At 41.8% G+C, this 18847-nt stretch overlaps 1 protein-coding gene across 4 annotated transcripts in view; it reads left to right on the forward strand.

The window, feature by feature from the left end:
* The window catches only part of FGGY (FGGY carbohydrate kinase domain containing), a 398594-nt gene that overhangs the window by 293071 nt on the left and 86676 nt on the right, over positions 1-18847 (forward strand). For all 4 annotated transcript variants that reach the window (XM_028142287.2, XM_054720996.1, XM_054720995.1 and 1 more), the window contains exon 12: positions 9582-9656. In XM_028142287.2, coding sequence (XP_027998088.2) covers positions 9582-9656 — 75 coding nt within the window. The remainder of the gene's footprint in view (positions 1-9581; positions 9657-18847) is intronic.

Below are 18847 nucleotides of genomic sequence, written 5' to 3' on the forward strand. Positions count from 1 at the left end.
CATGAGGCGGCCTGAAACTCTGGACTCTTAAAAGGAGTCATAACAGCTACATCATGCATGGCTTACTTCTGAGCCACACTCCTCAGCCGGGTCCTTGCTCCCCTGTTCTGACCACCAGCCTTCTCGCTCTTTCTCCCATTTTTATCCTTGCCTTGGTCCTTGGATTAAAGCTCTGACCCTGTCTCTTCTCAGTAATGGTTCTAGTTTCCTTCCCAACCTCACTGACTCAGATTTCAAAAGTAATCGCCACTCCTGGTTCAACCTGGCTCTCGACCCTTCCACTTTAGGTGCCTACCCTCATCGGCAGGAGCAGGGCACAACCCAGGCCTCCTTCCACCATGCTTGATAGAATCATTTTCTTTTGTCCTGCTAATAGTTGGCTGCCTGCCATGTGGCTAGCTATTTTATATCTCCTTTGGTGATGCTGTATCGACCCACAGAACTAGACTGAAAAGAGATGGTGATGAGGGGGTGGGCAACTTAACAGTATGTCGGAACCAAGTAGCCACCTATGTAAATAGTTCCCCTTTCCACTTAATGAATGAGGCATGGAGAGGTAAGGGCTGCACATGCGATATTTAAACAAAGCAGAAGCTTGGCTAATGGCAATCGATCACTGTCAAAACCTTTAACACTGGTAATACTAGGTTCTTTAAAACCAAACCAAAACAAAAGTGCTTACTTTTAAAGCAGTGATTTTCAACTGGTGTGCCGCAAGAAATTTTAAAACATGCAATATCTGACTATTTAGTGTGGGCACTGACCTCTTTTCCCTTAGATTGTCAAATAAAAAAAATATGACAACAGCCAACACAACAATAGCCATCTGGTGTGAGTGACAATAATTATATTGACTTTTTTTGTCAGATCAGCAAAAATAAATATGTATTTGGTGCGCTGCAGAATTTTAAAAATTCGTTTATGTGTGCCATGAGATGAAAAAGGTTGAAAATCACTGTTTTAAAATAAAGAAACATGACCTGGCCACACATACGGATAGATGAAGCTAGATTCTCACTATTAGGAATGTGTGCATGTTGTGTGTGCCTGTCTCTGTGTGTGTGTGTGTGTGTGTGTGTGTGTGTGTGTGTGTGTGTGATTGTTCCTATTTTGAATGGTTTGTTGGGTGGTTTTACCCCTGTGAAACAGTAGAGAGAGCCTGGGTTTGAAGTCAGCCCTGTGTTTGCATCCTGGTTTGAGAGTGTATTGGCTGCGAGGTCTCTGAGCTTAGCCCTGTTAGGTTAGTGTGCTCATCATAAGCAGGAGAGGCAAAGACTCCCTTGCAGCATCACTGTCAGAATCAATGTGGCTCCTTCTTAGTGTCTCTTCCTTGCATGTTTACAAGCTGTTAGCTGAATTGATTTCTGAGCACCCCGTCATGAACTGTCCACCTTAGTCCCAGCACCAACTGGCCTCACCAGCCATGGAGGTCATCACCACAAACAACCTGCGAGAGCAGATGAACGATCGTCTGGTCCATCCCAGTAGCCAAGCTTCCTAGGGGATAGAGATTAGTCTTCTCTATTTAAGTCCTTGGTCCTCCACAACAGGAATCTCAAATTTGGTGAACCTTACAAAACAGCTAGTGCTGTAGGCATTTTGAAAGAGTCCTTTCTTCCTTGTGTATGTGTTCATTTTAAAAAATACACTGAGTGGCCAGATTATTATGATCTCTGAACGCATAATAATCTGGCCACTCAGTGTATTTATGTATAAGGGAAAGCTTGCAAATCTTGATATGTCAAGGGACCAGGAGATAGTGGCCCCCAGCCTCTGGCTAGTAAGTCCTCTACTTCTTTCTAACCACCCACAATGCAGTTCTTATACATGGAAAAACCTTATTTTAAAATCCCAACTCTGTGGTCAGTCTACACTGCGTGGCCAGATTATTATGCGTTCAGAGATCATAATAATCAGTGTATATGTTTATTGATTTCAGAGAGGAAGTGAGAGACAGAGATAGAAACATCAATAATGAGAGAGAATCATTGATCGACTGCCTCCTGCACACCCCCTACTGGGCATCCAACCCACAACCCGGGCATGTGCCCTTGACCAGAATTGAACCCAGGACCCTTCAGTCCACAAGCCGACACTCTTACCTACTGAGCCAAACCAGTGAGGGTAACCATTTTTTATTCTCAAATTAAAATGGCCTCTTCGTTTTGATTTTTAAAAATTATTTTCCTGAAATACCCACTCACAGAATTAAGTGATCTCAGAGACATATCAGACCATGAGAACACGCCATGCTCACCATTGGTGGAAACGCATTTTCTCTGCTTTGCTTTGCAAGTACAGCCTAACCCGGAACGGAAAGTTACTTTCTGGTTCTTTGAAGAGCTGTGATCTCTAATGTAGGCCATATGCTGCTCAGACTGCTGGAAAGGTGAGTGCTGCTCCACAGGTTCTTCAAAGCAAGCACAGAGCACGTGTGCGTGTGGAAAACTGGGAGGGAGTTGGGAAAGAAGCGTTATGAGATCTGAGCCAGTTCCCAGAGGGCTGAATCCCAGCTAGAGGTGGGCATCACTAAACAGAGTCAGATGTGGATGGAGTCAGCAACTCAGATGAGTGTTTGCAAGAGCTCAGTGGAAGCCAGAGGTTGTATCCTTGTGGCTTCCTCTGATGGGATGATAGACGATGGAGAAGCTTTTCAGTGAGATATAGATAAGCTTTGGCAACATGAGGGCTCAATTTGTTGATGTTTTTGTTGTGATTTAATATTGTTTTATTTAGCTATTTTTTACATATTATTTTTGCCTATGAAAAATTGAATCTGAAAACAAAGCTTAATATACTCAGTATCATTTAACTGTTTTTCTTATCATGTGAGGGGGGGTTTGTTTTATTTATTTATTTATTTAAAAATATGTTTTTATTGACTTGAGAGAGAGAGAAAGAGAGGAAGAGAAAGGGGATAAGAGATAGAAACATTGATAGGAGAGAATCAATATTGATCGGCTATCTCCTGCACTCCCCCTACTGGGGATCAACCCTGCAACCCAGGCATGTGCCCTGAAGGGGAATCAAACCGGTGACCTTTTGGTACATGGGACTGTCATTCAACCACTGAGCCATACTGTCCAGGCATTTTTTGTTTTTATTGAAGCAACTAAGTTCACAGCTGGTATTGTGATTTATAATAGGTAGCATATTTCAGGGTCCACAATGTGCCAAGCATCATGGTAGATACTTTACATGCATCATCCACAACTTTCATAACAATTCTGCAAGACCCCCCATTTAAAAAAGATGGGTATTTTTATCTTTTCTGTATACACTAAACAAATAAAACTGGAAAAGGGCAGATGATTATGGACAGAGCTTTTCCCAAGGGAGTACAGAATGAGGAGTGAATCAAGTAGGAATCTGCCAGGAAGGCCCAACAGAGAAATAATAGAAAAGAGCTAAGGCCAGAGGACCAAGGTTGGGATCCAAGTTGGTGTGTAATCTTAGGACAGGATTGGATGATAGTAAGGAGGGGCCAGGACAGTTGACCAGAAGAGCTTTGGAATTCTGACATATCAGCATAACTTAGATTTAGAGCTTCACAAGCAGAGCAGGCAAAGGTGTGAAGTGCTTGGTACATCTGGCAAACAGTCCATGAACTTGTGCTGTGGGATATTGAGTTCACCAGTAGAAGAAGGTAGTGAGGGACAATGTCAGCCCATCATCTAGTCATTGTGTGTGTGTGTGTGTTGTGTGTGTGTGTGTGTGTGTGTGTGTGTTACTTTTCTGTTGCCGCTGTAATAAATTACCACAGACTTATAGGCTTAAACGTATTTTCTCCCAGTTCTATAGGTTAGAAGCCCAGGCTGGCTCAACTGGTTTCTCTGTTCCAGTTTTCACAAGACTATCATGGAGGGCTCTTATCAGCAGGGCTGGGACTAATCTGCTACCAAACTCATTCAAGTTGACCAAATTAGGCTCTGTGCTGTTGCAGGACTGAGGTCCCTGTGTCCTGGCTGACTGTCTGTCAGGCAGGGGTCCTCACCTTCCAGAGACCACCTGCGTTTCTTGGCTCCTTGCTCTCTTCCTCCACCTTCAAAGCCAGCAATGGCAAACCAAGTCCTTTTCATGCTTTGAATCGCTCTGATTTCCATTTCTGCCTCATTTCTCTTGTCTTCTTCTTTGCCCATATCTCTTGACTGACTCTTCTGCCTTCCTCTTCTGCTTCTAAGAGCTCATATGATTACATTGAGCCCAACTGGGTAATCCAGCATAATCTCCATATTTTAGGGTCAACAGGCTAATAACTGGTTCCATCTGCAAAGTCCCTTTACATCAGTGCCTAGGTTAGTGTTTGTCTGAGTGACCAGGCTATGGCGAATCTTGGGGGAACATCTTTAGAATTCTGCCTATCACATTGTGTCAACACATTTATTTCCCAAATCTGGGTGAGTTTCAGGCAATGCCAAGGGTCAGCCTCAACTCCTGAGACTTACTGAAACGCATGCATGTTATTGGGGAGACCTGTCCCCATTCTCTTCCAGGCTGCTGATAACCTTAGCCCTGTTCTCAATCTCTGTCCTCCCTCCAGAAATTTCCTACAAATCCTTCTCTGATCCTCCTCATTTCCATGCTATTCGTCCATCAGCTCTGCCTTCATTAATGAATAAACAAACAGAACATTTGTTCTGTTCCTTGGTGTTCTGGAAAGCTTTCAACCAATTCCCCAGAGCCATGGATACCTCATCAAGTTCTGATGACCAATCTCAGCACCGTGAATCCTGTTTCTTGTTTTCTATAATGTTTAGAGATCCCTTGAGAATCTATTTCTAATGCCTCCACTTTATTTTATAATCACTTCAATTCTTTAACAACTAAGAAGGAAAAATTCAGCTAGCTAAATTACTAATACAATTTTTAATCTCAACTATGTTAGAGCCTGTGAAGCTATAATTCACAATGCCAAGTTTAGGACAACTGTTCCCATGCGTTATTGTATATCAAGTCCTTGCTAAAAATGCAAATTGCTGGGCTCCTACCAAAGGTTCAGTCAATCTGAAGTTGGATCTCAGGAAATCTACATTCCAACTAGGATCCCAGGAAAGAGTTCAGCATTGTGCCCAAGTGTAGGGGGAAGTCCACTGTCTTTCTTATTCATATAGTGAATGGAAGTGTGTAAGTTCATCAGGACTAAGGCTTCTGCAGGGCACTCATCAGAGACACGCTGCTTCTCCATACTCCTGCATGTCCGTACCTATAGCATTACAACCCTGATGTTGATGGTCAGCATACACTTTGCCCTGCCTTTCCCACCCTAGTCTTCAGCAGCCCTCATTAATACCCCGCTGGTGCCCATAGCATGTTGAGGGAGATGCTTTATTGCTTTATTTAAGTTAATAAATGGGATCGAGCCCTTTGTGCATTCAAGAGAAAGGGAAAGGAAATGAACATTTTTTAGTGTCGCCTATGCACACATAGTTGGCACTACAAGTGTCTAGCACTTTTAGACTCAGTACAGCTTGCTGAAAAAGGAAGGAACTTCGCAAATAATATGTAATCTTCACATATATTATTGAGATATTATTCTTATTTTACAAGTAAAAAAAGTGAGGCTCAGAGAGGTTGCAAAACACACTGTTATGCAGCCAGTTAGGGGTTATGTCAGGATTTAAACCCAGGTGTCTTGCTGCAAAGTTTACCATCTTTCCACTCCCCTACACTTCTCTTATAAGCTTAGAAATCCCCAGATGTACATAAGCATTCTATAACCATTATCTAAGATGTTGAAGTCATCACACGCAGTTTGCATCTCTTTGGCCACCGTATACATCTTTCACACATCTCTAAATAGTAATTATACATGTTTCCTCCTACAGTTCTCATTACACAATAGCCCAAATAAATAAAATGTGCTTACCACTGCAGCTGTCTCCTGGGGATTCCCCATACATTTTGCTGTTTCGCCCAGACATTCAAAATAGGCACATGCACATCTGTAAACACATTTCTTCCACTTATGCATTCTTCCCACTTCCTCTTATTGCTGGAGCCATTCAACCTTCAGCCAGGGGTGTCAGCTCATCTGTCCTATCCCAGCTGTCTCACTGCTTACAAAGCTGCACCTCCCACAACATATCCCTGTCATTCCCAGGGCACTGCTGCCACCCTCCTACCAACAGCTCCCTCAGGGCCCTCTATGGCCTCCTAAGCGGTCCACATGGCAGGTCCACATTCCTTAGAAAGTTCCATCATGGGCTGTCATTTGACTTTTGCCAAGGCAGGGCTGAGGTCCATGGAATTTGAGAGAATCCATGGGCATAATCAGATGCCTTCCAATGTCTCCACCTTCATGCATATCAGGTGAGATGTCACAGAAGCATGGTTCCCCTCCCCAGTGCCCCACACCTTAGTAACATTGCGCTGTTAAGAGAAATGTTTTCCAATGAGTCACATCTCAACTCCAGGGCCCCGATGCTAGTGGTGAGGGAATGTGGGAAATAGCCATGGGAGAAGTGTGCTGGCTGACTCCCTTTTGTACTGAGTGTCTTCTTCCCAGGAGTAACTTTTTCTCCCTTGAAGGATAGGTATGTTTTATTTATCGAAAAAAGAAATGCTGTGTCCCCCCATTATGAGTTCCCTTTTGTCACAGCTCCTATTGAGCTCAACAGTTAAATGTAGTGCTGATTTCCATTGATTATCTCATTCTCAGTTTCCAAAGAAAAGAAACTATTTTCTCTTTTCTGCCCTATAAGCTCTGAGCTCTTGGAGAGACTCGAAATTTAGAGAAGGGTCCATGACATTTTTTTTTGCTCCAATACCAGTGCTTTTTAAAAGTCTTTATGAATATATATTTTAAAAAAGCTAAATCTGGCAATATCATACTCCTCTCTGTGGGGTCTTACTAATTGGGAAAGATATCAGAACTATTTACATTATCATGTTATTATAAAGGGCACTGGGATTCCTAATAAATGAATAAAATAGTGTATCTTATATACGAAGTCAAATTCCTTCTCCCCTCCCGCCTCCCCCCCCCCCCCCCCGCCACTACCATTATAATTTATCCAAGTCTGGGACAGGATTGTCCTATAGGAGAATATGGGTCTCCCTAGCAGATACGTACCCAGTCACGCTGATGAGTTACGACTTGATTCACATCACATTGATGCCTGGGGAGAGGAAACCAGTCATCTTGGACTGGCTCTGGAAGAGAAGCTTTCCCAGTAGATCAACAACAGAGACACTAGTGAGGCCTGGCCAGTACAGAAGAAAGAGAGAGAGATACCATTCAGGACTAGTGATCTTTACCCAGGACCATGGCTTGTCATGGCGCTGGTTACTTATACAAGCTATTCAGTTGCAGGGGGGGAGAGGGGGGACGAAGTGAAGGGGGCGCGGGGGATGACAGGCTGACATCCTGTTCACTCTGCTCCTTTTTAGAAATCACTCTCCCAGATGGCATGCCTTATGTATTTAATCCACCTGAAGGGGGCACCATTTTTCTAATTCACACAAAGGTTCCTCATGTGCTATAGGGACCCTACTTTTACTCCAATCTTATGTAAACCACTCCTCCCATGAGGAATGGTAAGTATGAAGGTTGGGGTGTTGAGGGCATGGAGTGAGCAACTATAAGTGATCTTCCAGTGTTCTGTCTTGGGACATGGAACAAATGTCTTGTCCCTTCTGAATATATGAGGGGTTTAGGTAGTAAGTATTATCCTCTCCTAATTGTGTAATGACAGAGAAGGATAGGATATTAGGAAAGAGTAGTATATGAAAGGAAGAGAGAGCATTGGATTGTCACTAATTCACACATTCAACAAGTATTAACTTAGCATCTACTATGTGTCAGGCACAGTGCTAGGCATTGGAGGTACTGTGGTGAAGAACACAAGCAGTCTTTCAGAATACTCAGGTTTTGGTTTCTATTTTTCTATTCTCTGTGTGCTTTTAGGCAAATTATTTCCTCAGGAAGATTATGAAATGAACTTCTATATTATCAGCATTGTTTATGTTCTCTCCTAGTTCAAACGTGCTTATGTCTGTTTAGGTCTCTGGGGAGTTTCATGAGAGATGACCCTTCACAGAGTTCCTGGCTTGAGAGTTCCTCTCCCCAGAGTTCCTCTCTGGTCTCTCCTTCAAACCTTAATGCTCCTCTGGTTTAAAATCAAAGCCATTTTTTTTTTCATCTAGCTGCCCAGTTACTTGCCAAGAATAACTATCAGCAGGAATCCGCATATTGACAGACTGAGTTGAGTACTCAGAATAGCTGGAGCATAGGATGCTAAGTGAGGAAGGACAAGTTCAGGTGCCATAGTAGTGAGCAGGGGCAAGTCCGGAAAGAAGCACATAAGACAGCAAAGTCATTTCTGCTTCAAAACTAGGGTAAGAGGTAGAATGTTTAACAAGGAGTATCATGATCAAATTTGCATTTGAGAATAATTATTAGCTCTGTAGTAGAGAGATCTGCCCAGGGGCTAATTCAACAAGCAGGAGGGACATAATGGTGGCCTGGTTTAACTAAGTGAGAGACAGGATGAAGAAAGGGGAGGAATGCAAAAAATAAGGGGGAGGGGAATCAAATATGCAAGACTTGGACACTGGTTAAATATGGGGAGGCAGAGGAAAGTCAGGGAAGAGTGCTCCCTGTTTTCTGGTTTCTGATTTGGGTAACAGAGTGGTGTTTGTGCCCTGCCAACAGGCCAATACTGGCCCCTTAATCATGGTGGGGGGTGGAATCTGGAGAGACGAAGGGATGGTGGACCACTCCACTCTTGTGTTATAATGCAAGATGCATGTCACCACCTTGTTGAACTCTAGACCATGCCCCTGTAGGCTTTGAGTAAATGCATGTTGGGTGAATTAATTTTTGTAATGTGAAGATATAAAGTGAACTCTGGTATCAATGCCCACAAACTTCACACTAGGTTTCATGGAACCAGCAGTCTTAACCCTCTGAAAAGATCGCAAGAGGACACCTCAATGAAGGGGAAATATGAAAGTGGGATGGTGAACAAGTCTCAAAGGCATTCAAACCCTGCATCCTGTTCAGTTCTGGAATCTCTCAGAGATTGACACGTCCCATATAAGCATGTGGTTCCGATTGACTTTAATGGGATTCCCCTGAAAACCACTGATTCTAAATTACCCCCTAGTAGGTATAACATTTATAGGAGACATATTATTTTACCCTGAATATCCCTTGGATGCTGTTACACTGAATCCTGACAGTAGCAGAACTTGGAATAAGATCAACTTTTATGAGAATGCCACTACTACTTGTTATTGCATTCTGTAAGCCAAAGATGTGTGTAATAAGATTTTTTTTTAAAGAAGAGGAAAGAAATTTTATTCCATGCTCAGAAATACCAAACACAATCTTCCTATAGTATTTGTTTTGTTTTTGTTTAATTCAAGGCAAGGCATTTCTGAGGAAGAAGGGATAGTTTTTCCCGGTCTGGAGATTAAACAATTTAGTAGTCATTTCACATTCAGCTCACAAAAAAGGGGATTTGCATATGAACTTGTTTCAGCAAGAAAACACATCTGAATGTGTTTCGTGGGAATTAACTCTATCCATAGCAGCTCCTTTTGGCCATCATCTTCTTTTTTTGTTTTCATCTCTGCAGGTCACCGGATTGAAATTATCTCAGGACCTTGATGATCTTGCCATTCTCTACCTGGCCACAGTTCAAGCCATTGCTGTAAGACACTTTAATGCAATTTTTATTTTTTTATTTCTTTTAATGTTATTAAAAAAATATAAGGAAGGGAAAATAATTTATAGTATTTATTGAAAAAAATTCTGCATATAAGTGGACCAGTGCAGTTCAAACCCATATTGTTCAAGGGTCAATTGTATTTCTCTATAAATATAAAAACATACATTTTTAATCATTTATTTTTCAATTATAGTTGACATACGATATATTATTTTCAGGTATACACCGCAGTGATCAGACATTATATAACTTACTAGGTGATCATTCTGACAAATATTGTACCCATGTGATACCATACATAGCTATTACAATACTAGTAACCCTACGCACGAATCCGTGCACCAGTAGCTCTCTGCGGGGCCTGGCCGCTCAGCACCCACTGCCCAGAGGCCCTCTGCGGCCGGGGTGGAACACTTGCCTCGTCCCTGCGGCAACGAAGTAAGCATTCCGCCAGGCTGCTCACACTGCCTGTTCTCAGCGCTGCCCACCCATGCCCCCCCCCCCTAGGACTGGGGAACTCCAACGGGGCTGAGAGGACTGGGCGCTGCCATCTTATGGCTATGGGTGCCACCATCTTTGTGATGGGGTGATGGTTAATTTGCATATTACCCTTTTATTAGATAGGATTGTTGACTATATTCCCTATGCTATACTTTACATCCCTGTGACTATTCTGTAACTACCAATTTGTACTTCTTAATACTTTCACCTTTTTCACCGATCCTTTCCCAACCCCCCTTCCATCTGGCAACTGTCAAAATGTTCTCTGTATTTATGAGTCTGTTTCTGTTTTGCTTGTTTGTTTATTTTGTTTTTTAGATTCAATTGTTGATAGATACGTATTTATTGCCATTTTATTGTTCACATTTTTATCTTTTTCTTCTTCTTAAAGAAGACCCTTTAACATTTCATATAATACTGGATTAGTGGTGAACCCCTTTAGTTTTTTCTTGTCTGGGAAGCTCTTTCTATGTCCTTCAATTCTAAATGATAGCCTTTCTGGTTAGAGGAATCTTGGTTGCAGGTCCTTGCTTTCATTACTTTGAATATTTCTTGTCAATCCCTTCTGCCCTGCAAAGTGTCTGTTGAGAAATCATCTGACAGACTTATGAGAGCTGTCATAACTAACTGCTTTTCTCTTGCTGCTTTTAAGATTTTCCCTTTGTCCTTAACATTTTAATTATGATGTGTCTTGGTGTGGGCCTCTTAGTGTTTACCTTGTTTGGGAGTCTCTGTGCTCCCTGGACTTGTAAGTCTATTTTCTTCACCAGGTTAATTTCTGTTATTATTTTTTCAAATAGGTTTTCAATTTCTTGCTCTCTTCTACTTCCAGCACCCCTATGATGCAAATGTTGTTACACTTGAAGTTGGTACACTTGAAGGTTCCTTATATCATCCTCATTTTTTAAAATTATTTTTCCCTTTTGGTATTCTCAATTGGGTGTTTTTTGCTTCTTTGTATTCCAAATCCCTGATTTGATTCTTGGCTTCATCTATTCTACTATTGATTCTCTATAAATTATTCTTTATTTCAGTTAGTGTTTCCTTAATTTCTGACTGGTTCTGTTTTATGGTTTCCATGCCCTTTTTGATGCTGTTGAAGTTCTCTCTAAGTTCATCTACTTGTCCTCTAAGTTCATTGAGCATCAATATTTTGAACTCTGTATCTAGTCTTCATTTTGTTTAGTCCTTTTTCTGAAGTTTTGTTCTGTTCTTTCATTTGGGACATGTTTCTTTGTCTCTTCATTTTGGAAGTTCACTGTGTTTGTTTCTGTGTATTAGGTAGAGCTGCTTTGTCTCTTGGCTTGGTAGAGTGGCCTTGTATAGTAGGTTCAGTGGCTCAACCTCCCCATTCACATTCCCCCTCCTGTGTGGACTGTGTACAACAAGCATGTCAAACTCAAAGACTAACATGGGCCAAATAAACAAGGTTTAAGTTTATGTGGGTCACAAAAAAAAACAAGAGCTTTGATTTTCATAGACACATAGGTTTATTTTGATAGAGACATGCTGAATACAAAGGGCTGAAATAAATGAGTAACCATTAACATAAAATAATAGAACATTTTAATAAAAATTAATATTTTTCTTGAACATTAACTTAACCAGACACTGAATAACTGCACAAATTAATAAGCATAACACAAATAAACCTATTTTTCTTGTTCTCCGAAAGCAAAATATTTCCTGTTGCACACACCACACTAGTCAGTCCAAGACTAATGATGTGGCAATTGGCTGCTAAAATATTCGCTGCTAGTATTAGTGGAGAAAAATGGTGCGCCTGCATGTAAGGCACGTAAGGGAAATGAATGCAACACAATTATAGTAATCAAACATTAGCAAATGTTGTAGTTCATTAGTAATGATTATGTATAACAGGATATTGTAAAAATTAAGTTATGAAATTTTTATTAAAATGTTTCTTACATATTGTTATATTGGCTGGGCCGCAAAAATATTCATTGTGGGCTACATGCAGCCCATGAGACATACTTGGTGTACATCCTCCTGTTGTAGTTGAGCCTTAATTGCTGTTGGCACATCAGTCAGAGAGATTTACCCCCAAGTCTATAGCTGCAAGGACTGGCTATGACCACCATAGAGGATCAGTTGTTCAAGGGCACATCCCATGGATCAGAACTTACTTCAGTGGGGCTCTGGTGCTCACTGTGTCTTCCTCTTGAGGGTATCACTTTTGGAGGTGGTTGGGTGTTACTCCAATGTGGTCTGAAGCTGTCCACCGGGTACACTGGCTCTGGGGTCTCCCAGGAGGTGCAGGCCAAGGTCAGCTACTGCCCATATTCTTCCCAGGGCCACCCAACACAAGCTTCAAAGCCATCTATAGATAGCTGCTATTTGTGCTGGGCTTGAATGTGCCCCAAAGAGGGCCAGGCTGTAAACCAAGGCCTGCTGCCACTAGTGCAGGGCCTGGATCACTCAGAGAGAGGTATGGGACTCACCGAGGCCAGATGCTGCCTATTTGTAAGACTTTAGGAAAATATGAAGCATGAGCCAAGATAGGCTGTTTATATGGAAAAACCACTGGAAACTGCTTGGGTGGGCCTGAAAGTTGGGTCGGGTGGATTCTCATGGAATCACCAGGGCAGAGCCAAAGATATTAGCCAGGTTGATGAAGACTCAGATATGGCATCCTCCTGCCAGCTCTGTGATGGGAGGGCTCAGAAAAGGCACAATGACCTCTGCCAGCACTTCTGTCTGGGAGAATGCTGCCCACTCCCCCAGATGCTCGGATGCTGTACACTGCAGTTCCTCCCATATGTCCCTGGTGCCATTTAAGCTGTTGCCTCAGCGCTGGAGCTCAGAGGGAGTGAGCCAGAGTTCCAGCCCTTTAAGAGGAACTGCCTGGGACTCCAGCAGCCTTCTGTCTCACTCAGCCTCAATCCCCACTGTTTTTTTACAGCCTGAAGTTATGGGGACTTCTCTTCCTGCCACTGGAACCCTGGGCTGTGGGGCTGGGACCTCTACAGCTGAGATATCCCTCCCAATTTTTATCCACCACAAATGGGTATGGGTATGGGTCTGTTCCTCCTCTCCACCCCTCCTACCAGTCTGGATGTGGCTCCTTCTTTATATTCTTAATTGTAGGACTTTCATTCAGCTAGATTTCATGCGGTTCTGAATGATGGTTGCCATGTAGTTTAGTTGTAATTTTGATGTGGTTATGAGAGTTTTAATGCTATTTTTTGAGAGACTTATGGTATCAGTAAACTTTAAACCATATGCATTGCAAGATACATCATATGCTTTTGTGACAGAGATTTTTAATTAAAGGGAGCTTGCCAGAAAGAGATGGGTGTCTGTTCAGAAGGAAATCTTGATGAAGGTCTTCACTTGCTTTATTAATAACTTCAAATAGCTGAAAGGTGTTAAAGTCTTGGACCATCATACTTTTCATTTATCTAATTTATCTTCTAAGTTCAGTTGACTAGAAGCAAGCAAGTAGCTGCCATGTATGCTTGCATTAAGAAAGACAGGGATTAGGAATGTCCAAATTCATAAAACATGTGATATTATTCACTTTGCAAAAAAATAATTATAGGGTTTCTTTAAATAGTAAGCTTTCTTAGAAGACAAAAGTGTTTGGTTTTAGATAATTAGCTACTTACTGTAAATGAAAGTTTCAGATGTTAGGAATGGAGAAAGAAAATAATTTAAATTTAAAGTATTATGCGCTCTTAAACTAAAGGTCAATAAAAAATGAAAACAAAATTACAAAAGCTCAAACATGATTGTCTAAGGAATCTTATTCTCTAGAGTGGACTTTGGGTGGACTACAAAAGGCTTCTAACCCCTAAAATCATGCACAAAAGATTGTATGTGTACATGTTAGAAAGTACAGGTTGAGGTAGTGGCTCATGGCTTTCACGGTCTCAGAGCTGGTATGAACCCCCAAATAACAGGTATTCCAGTGAACTTAGTCACTCTGGAGAAAAAAATGGGCACCAACAGAAAGGAAAAATCAGTTCATTAAGTTCAGATTCAAAATTCCTTTTCAGAAACATACCTATTTAAACCACGTGTTTGGTTTTTTTGGTTGTTAATGCTCTATGGATATACTTCTATGCTATTCAACTATTCTGTTTCTCCATACCTCTTTCATAAGCTCATTGCTTCAAATAATAGAACTATATGCATTTTCCCCACATGTCCGTATCACCTGCAAAGGTGCTTTCCTTATGTGCAGATGTGTCCAGGCACCATGCTCGTCTAATAGGAGAATAGAACTTCCCACCCACTAACAGGACATGTGGTCTTTCATGCAACTACATAGGAGTATGGAATCAACCAGCTTGATTAAACAGTCCTTTTTGTTTATAGACAAGTTTGAATTTATTTTTCTTAAACCACTGTCTTATTGATTTAATAGCTTGGCCAGTTCAGTGAAATCAGTCAGCCTGCTTTATTCATGGGGACGTGGTCAAAAACAGACAATTCTCACATCCATCAAAATGGAAGCATGACTAGTAAGATGAAAATGGAGAACAGAAGTGCACATCATTAGTAAAAACAATGATTTAGTGATCTGTTTTATAGTAATGATGATAATGATAATAAATAATATAGTTTGGGGGTATGATGTGCCAGGCACTGTGCTAAATATTTTACAGACATTATCTGGCAACCTTGTGAGATATGTATGATAATCCCTATTCCACAGATTAGAAACCTAAGCCTCAATGAGGTTAATCAGTCAATTTCAGATAACTAATAATGGAGCAGAGGTGAGATTTCTAAAATAAAGCTAAATGGGTGATGTATTGAGAAACTTTTATTTTCTGATTCCTCACTGTTACTGTATGGAAAGTCTTATAATAGAACGAATCGCTTGCTGAAACGAATAATCTTGGAAAATCAGAGCTGTGTGATGCTCTGCATTCTTGCTAAGAGGTGGACATGAAGAACGAGGCCACACAGGGTGCACACCACAGGATCATAACAACTATTACCTCTCATTGACACCCACTCTCAGTTCCAGGCACCGAACAGAGTGCCTTACCCCTCTGTGGCTTAAGACTATAACCTGTAAGTCAGCGATATCGTCCTCATTTTACACACCGAGGGAAAACCACTTGCCAAGGTCCAAACAGCTAGTGTATGACAGGGTCGGAATTTGAACCTCTGTCCGTCTCACTGCCTCACGTCAGCTCTTTGCACGTGACCACGCCGCATTTGCTTTTGATCTATTTGTAAAAGCTGCCTGGATAAAACAAGCTCCCAGGCATTCCCAAGAACAGTTTTGACTTGGCACATCTTAGAAAACATTGTTCATTTGTCCAGGATTGCCTCATCTGGGTCCCCTGCCTGCTAAATTCTGCAGCAGAAGTCTAAGAATGTATGAACGAGGATAAACTTAATGCAGATGGTGTGTGTGTGGCGGAGAGGTGGGGGTTGGGTGGCAGAGCCACTACATTTTTCCAAATACCACACACTGGGAAAATCAATCTTGTATGCAATGGGCCATACATGTATTAAAAGCTATTATATTTATTTTGTCTATTGTCTTAATGACCTTTATACTACCACAAAGGGGAGGCGATTTAAGACAGAGATTTCGCAATAGGACATTATTATGGAGTCAGTTGAACTGTGAGGAGTTCAGTCTGTTTTGCAAAGGTATCTGTGTGTGCTGATCTTTTAGGCAAAAATGTGCATTTTAATTAAGCAGTCTAATAACAGATATTTTCCAATAATGTTAAACTTGAAAATGAACATCGATCTCTGGCTTTGAATAAGGCCCTAGCACCTATTTTGATAGGTTAAAGTTAGGCTAGTTGCTCTCTATAGTCATATCTGTGATTGGTATTTTGTAGAAATAGAATGAAATTGAAGACATATTGTAAAGAAGTTAACTTGGGACCTTGCGAAACCCTCTTCCAAGTAAAATTCTCTCGTGATCACACTTCATTGAAAGACCTGTCAAACACGCAGCTTATCCATAGCCTGTCCTTCCACAGTTTTCTTTTCAGAATAGGCCCTTCAAAAGTACTATTTGCATTTGAAGTCTCACGATTTGCATTTGGTTCTGTACATTCCCAGTGGAATGGCCTAATTTTAATTTAAATCTCTGTGAAAACAGTTTTTCCAGAAAGGTGAGCACAGAATCATTGCAGCACAAAGCCCTTTGGCGAGCATCTAAGGCGGGTGGAGTGGTTCACAGAGTGGAGGCTGGGACAGGGAAAGGCAAGGCCCTGTAACTAACGCCAGTGAGTGGGAAATTTCGGCCAACAATGCCACACGAGGGAGAGACAGGCTGTCACAGCCCCTCTGGAGGGAGTGCCTCTTGTTCTGATCCTTTCTTTCCTTTCCCAGGCACTGGGCTTTGTGTTACCCTCAACTCAGGCCCTCTGATCACATGAGCCCAAGTCCCTGGTTTAGAAATATCAATTTTGCATGTCATTTCCATGCACATTGGGAGGCAGCTCCTCCCCCCTATACAGCCTCTATTCCCTTAAGCAAATGTATAACTCCTAAATGAGAATAGCAATATGCGGTGTTCGAATTTGTCATAGATTAGAGATGACATTTAAGTGCATAGCAGAGAGCTAATCATGAGAACGATTCACATGTCTAAACACTCCCCATGCACTCAACACTGACACTCTTCTAGGCACACTGTCTATAACAGCAACCTTACGGGGCAGGGCTTACTGTATTTCATGAAACTGAAGACTGAAATTTAATTTTTTTCATGTTAATTCTGAAAATCCATAAAATTTTGGGGTGAACCTCGTATGATGTTATTCCCATTTTAAAAATGAGAATTGAGTCTTAGAAAGGCTAGGTGGAGGTTTGATTCAAGAAATAGGCAAAATGCCTTAATCTTTTACATTCAAAAGCCATGATCTTACCTATTATAGATTCATGCCCCTAGAGCAGATGAGGGTTACCTGTACTCCATGGACACCAGATGATCCATGGTGGACATATGGGCACCTGTAGACCTCTGCAAATTATTTATAATATGGTTTCGTATATGACTTTTTTTCTGGGAGGTCAATAGGTTCTATTACATTCTCAAGAGGGTTCAAGACTGCCAAAAAGCTTAAGAACATCTGGGGGTAATCAACCATAATCAATAAGCAGCATCTGGCCTTATGTGGTACAACATGTTTTAAATTTTTTTTAAAACCCACTACAGCTGTGGATTATCTTCAGCGGCCCAAGTTTCACCTTATCAGATTCACTAATAGCTTCTACAAACCCCATAGACCTTGGGCTGGAATTGCTGTTCTTTTGCTCCTGAACTGTCTCTCCCTCATCATTTATTCCACAGCAATCAGGATTCCATGGTCCCCAGATCACTCTCCAGTCACCCCCTCTCCCAGAGGCACCTCTAGCCCAGGCTTTGCTTGCCCTACATTCCACCCCCTGGGGGTCATGGGAGCATTTAAACCACTTCTCAAACCTTATTTCTTTACTTTGGTTAAGCCTCTATGGCATGTCCTCAAGCTAAACTACATCCTCTCTATGTACTTGGGTACCAACCTGCCAGCGACGCTGCACTTCCATTTGTGATACTGGCTCATGCATTCTCTCCAGCTCAAACCTGACTACTTCTTGGTGGCTGCACCACCTGTGGTCTCTCAGATCCTTGACCTCCTCCTCTCCCTCGACCTGCTCATCTGTGTGCTTCAGCATCTCACTCCCATGTCCACACCTAAGACCTTGTCATCCCCAAAAATTTCTCAGTCTCTAAACTTTTTAAGGGCTATCTCTCTACCAAAAACCCTCTTCTGGCCGCCTGAGGCCACATCGCACTTAATCTTTTTTGTTTTTAATTCTTATCCCAAATGAATTAGGATTTGGGAACTTCTGGTTTTTGAACTTCCAAACCAATTATGACTTTCAGCCATTTGAATGTCCTAGCTAGCACTAAAAAATAAGTATATTGAGATTTACCATGATGACCCTATGATGGTATCCTCCTCCCACGCATCAACATTTTCTTACCGAGGTCCATAAATTTAGCAAGACGAAGATGAGGATAACACATTTTATGAAGCTGTAAAGACTCAAGGGCTGAAATAAAGATACAGCCAAGCCCTGATCCAGCCAGACCCTGTGATTTCTGCATCATCCCAGGTCGTCAAGCACTGCTGGGGAATGGATTCTGGCTCTGGAAGCCTCGTTATGGGAACCACTACCTGGTTTCATGTGGTAACAAAGGCCATTTTAGCCCTTTGTCAGCCCGATGCCTGAGTCTCTCCTTCTCTGTGCATTTAGAACCCTCTTTCTGTGTTTCTGCTGCTCCGTTTGTTGGTGTCTTTTTTCAAGGAACAGATGTCTTAGTTCTTATTTAAGGAAAAAAGATAGACTCAGGGACCACTGACCATTATTTTGAGAGCACTGTTGCTAATCACTCCATTCCTAGTTCCTAATAGAAGACCTGGGCCACCATAGACTAATCAAATACTGGTTTGAATGAACTGTATTAATATCTATTAACTGCATTAAGGTTGTCATTTGTTTTGATCAATATCGTGCAGCAACTGATAGAAGCAAATGATGTAGTCATTAGGAGGATTCCCAGGCAGGCAGGTGTGAACTCTGTGATTAGAGACACCCTGATCTCTTGGGGTCTCACTGTCCGAGGTAGGGACGGATGTAAAGCTCTCAGGGCCGTGTCCAGCACTGGGTGAATACTTCGT

This window comes from Eptesicus fuscus, chromosome 9 (assembly GCF_027574615.1).
Source record: "Eptesicus fuscus isolate TK198812 chromosome 9, DD_ASM_mEF_20220401, whole genome shotgun sequence".
NCBI classification, from domain to species: domain Eukaryota; kingdom Metazoa; phylum Chordata; class Mammalia; order Chiroptera; family Vespertilionidae; genus Eptesicus; species Eptesicus fuscus.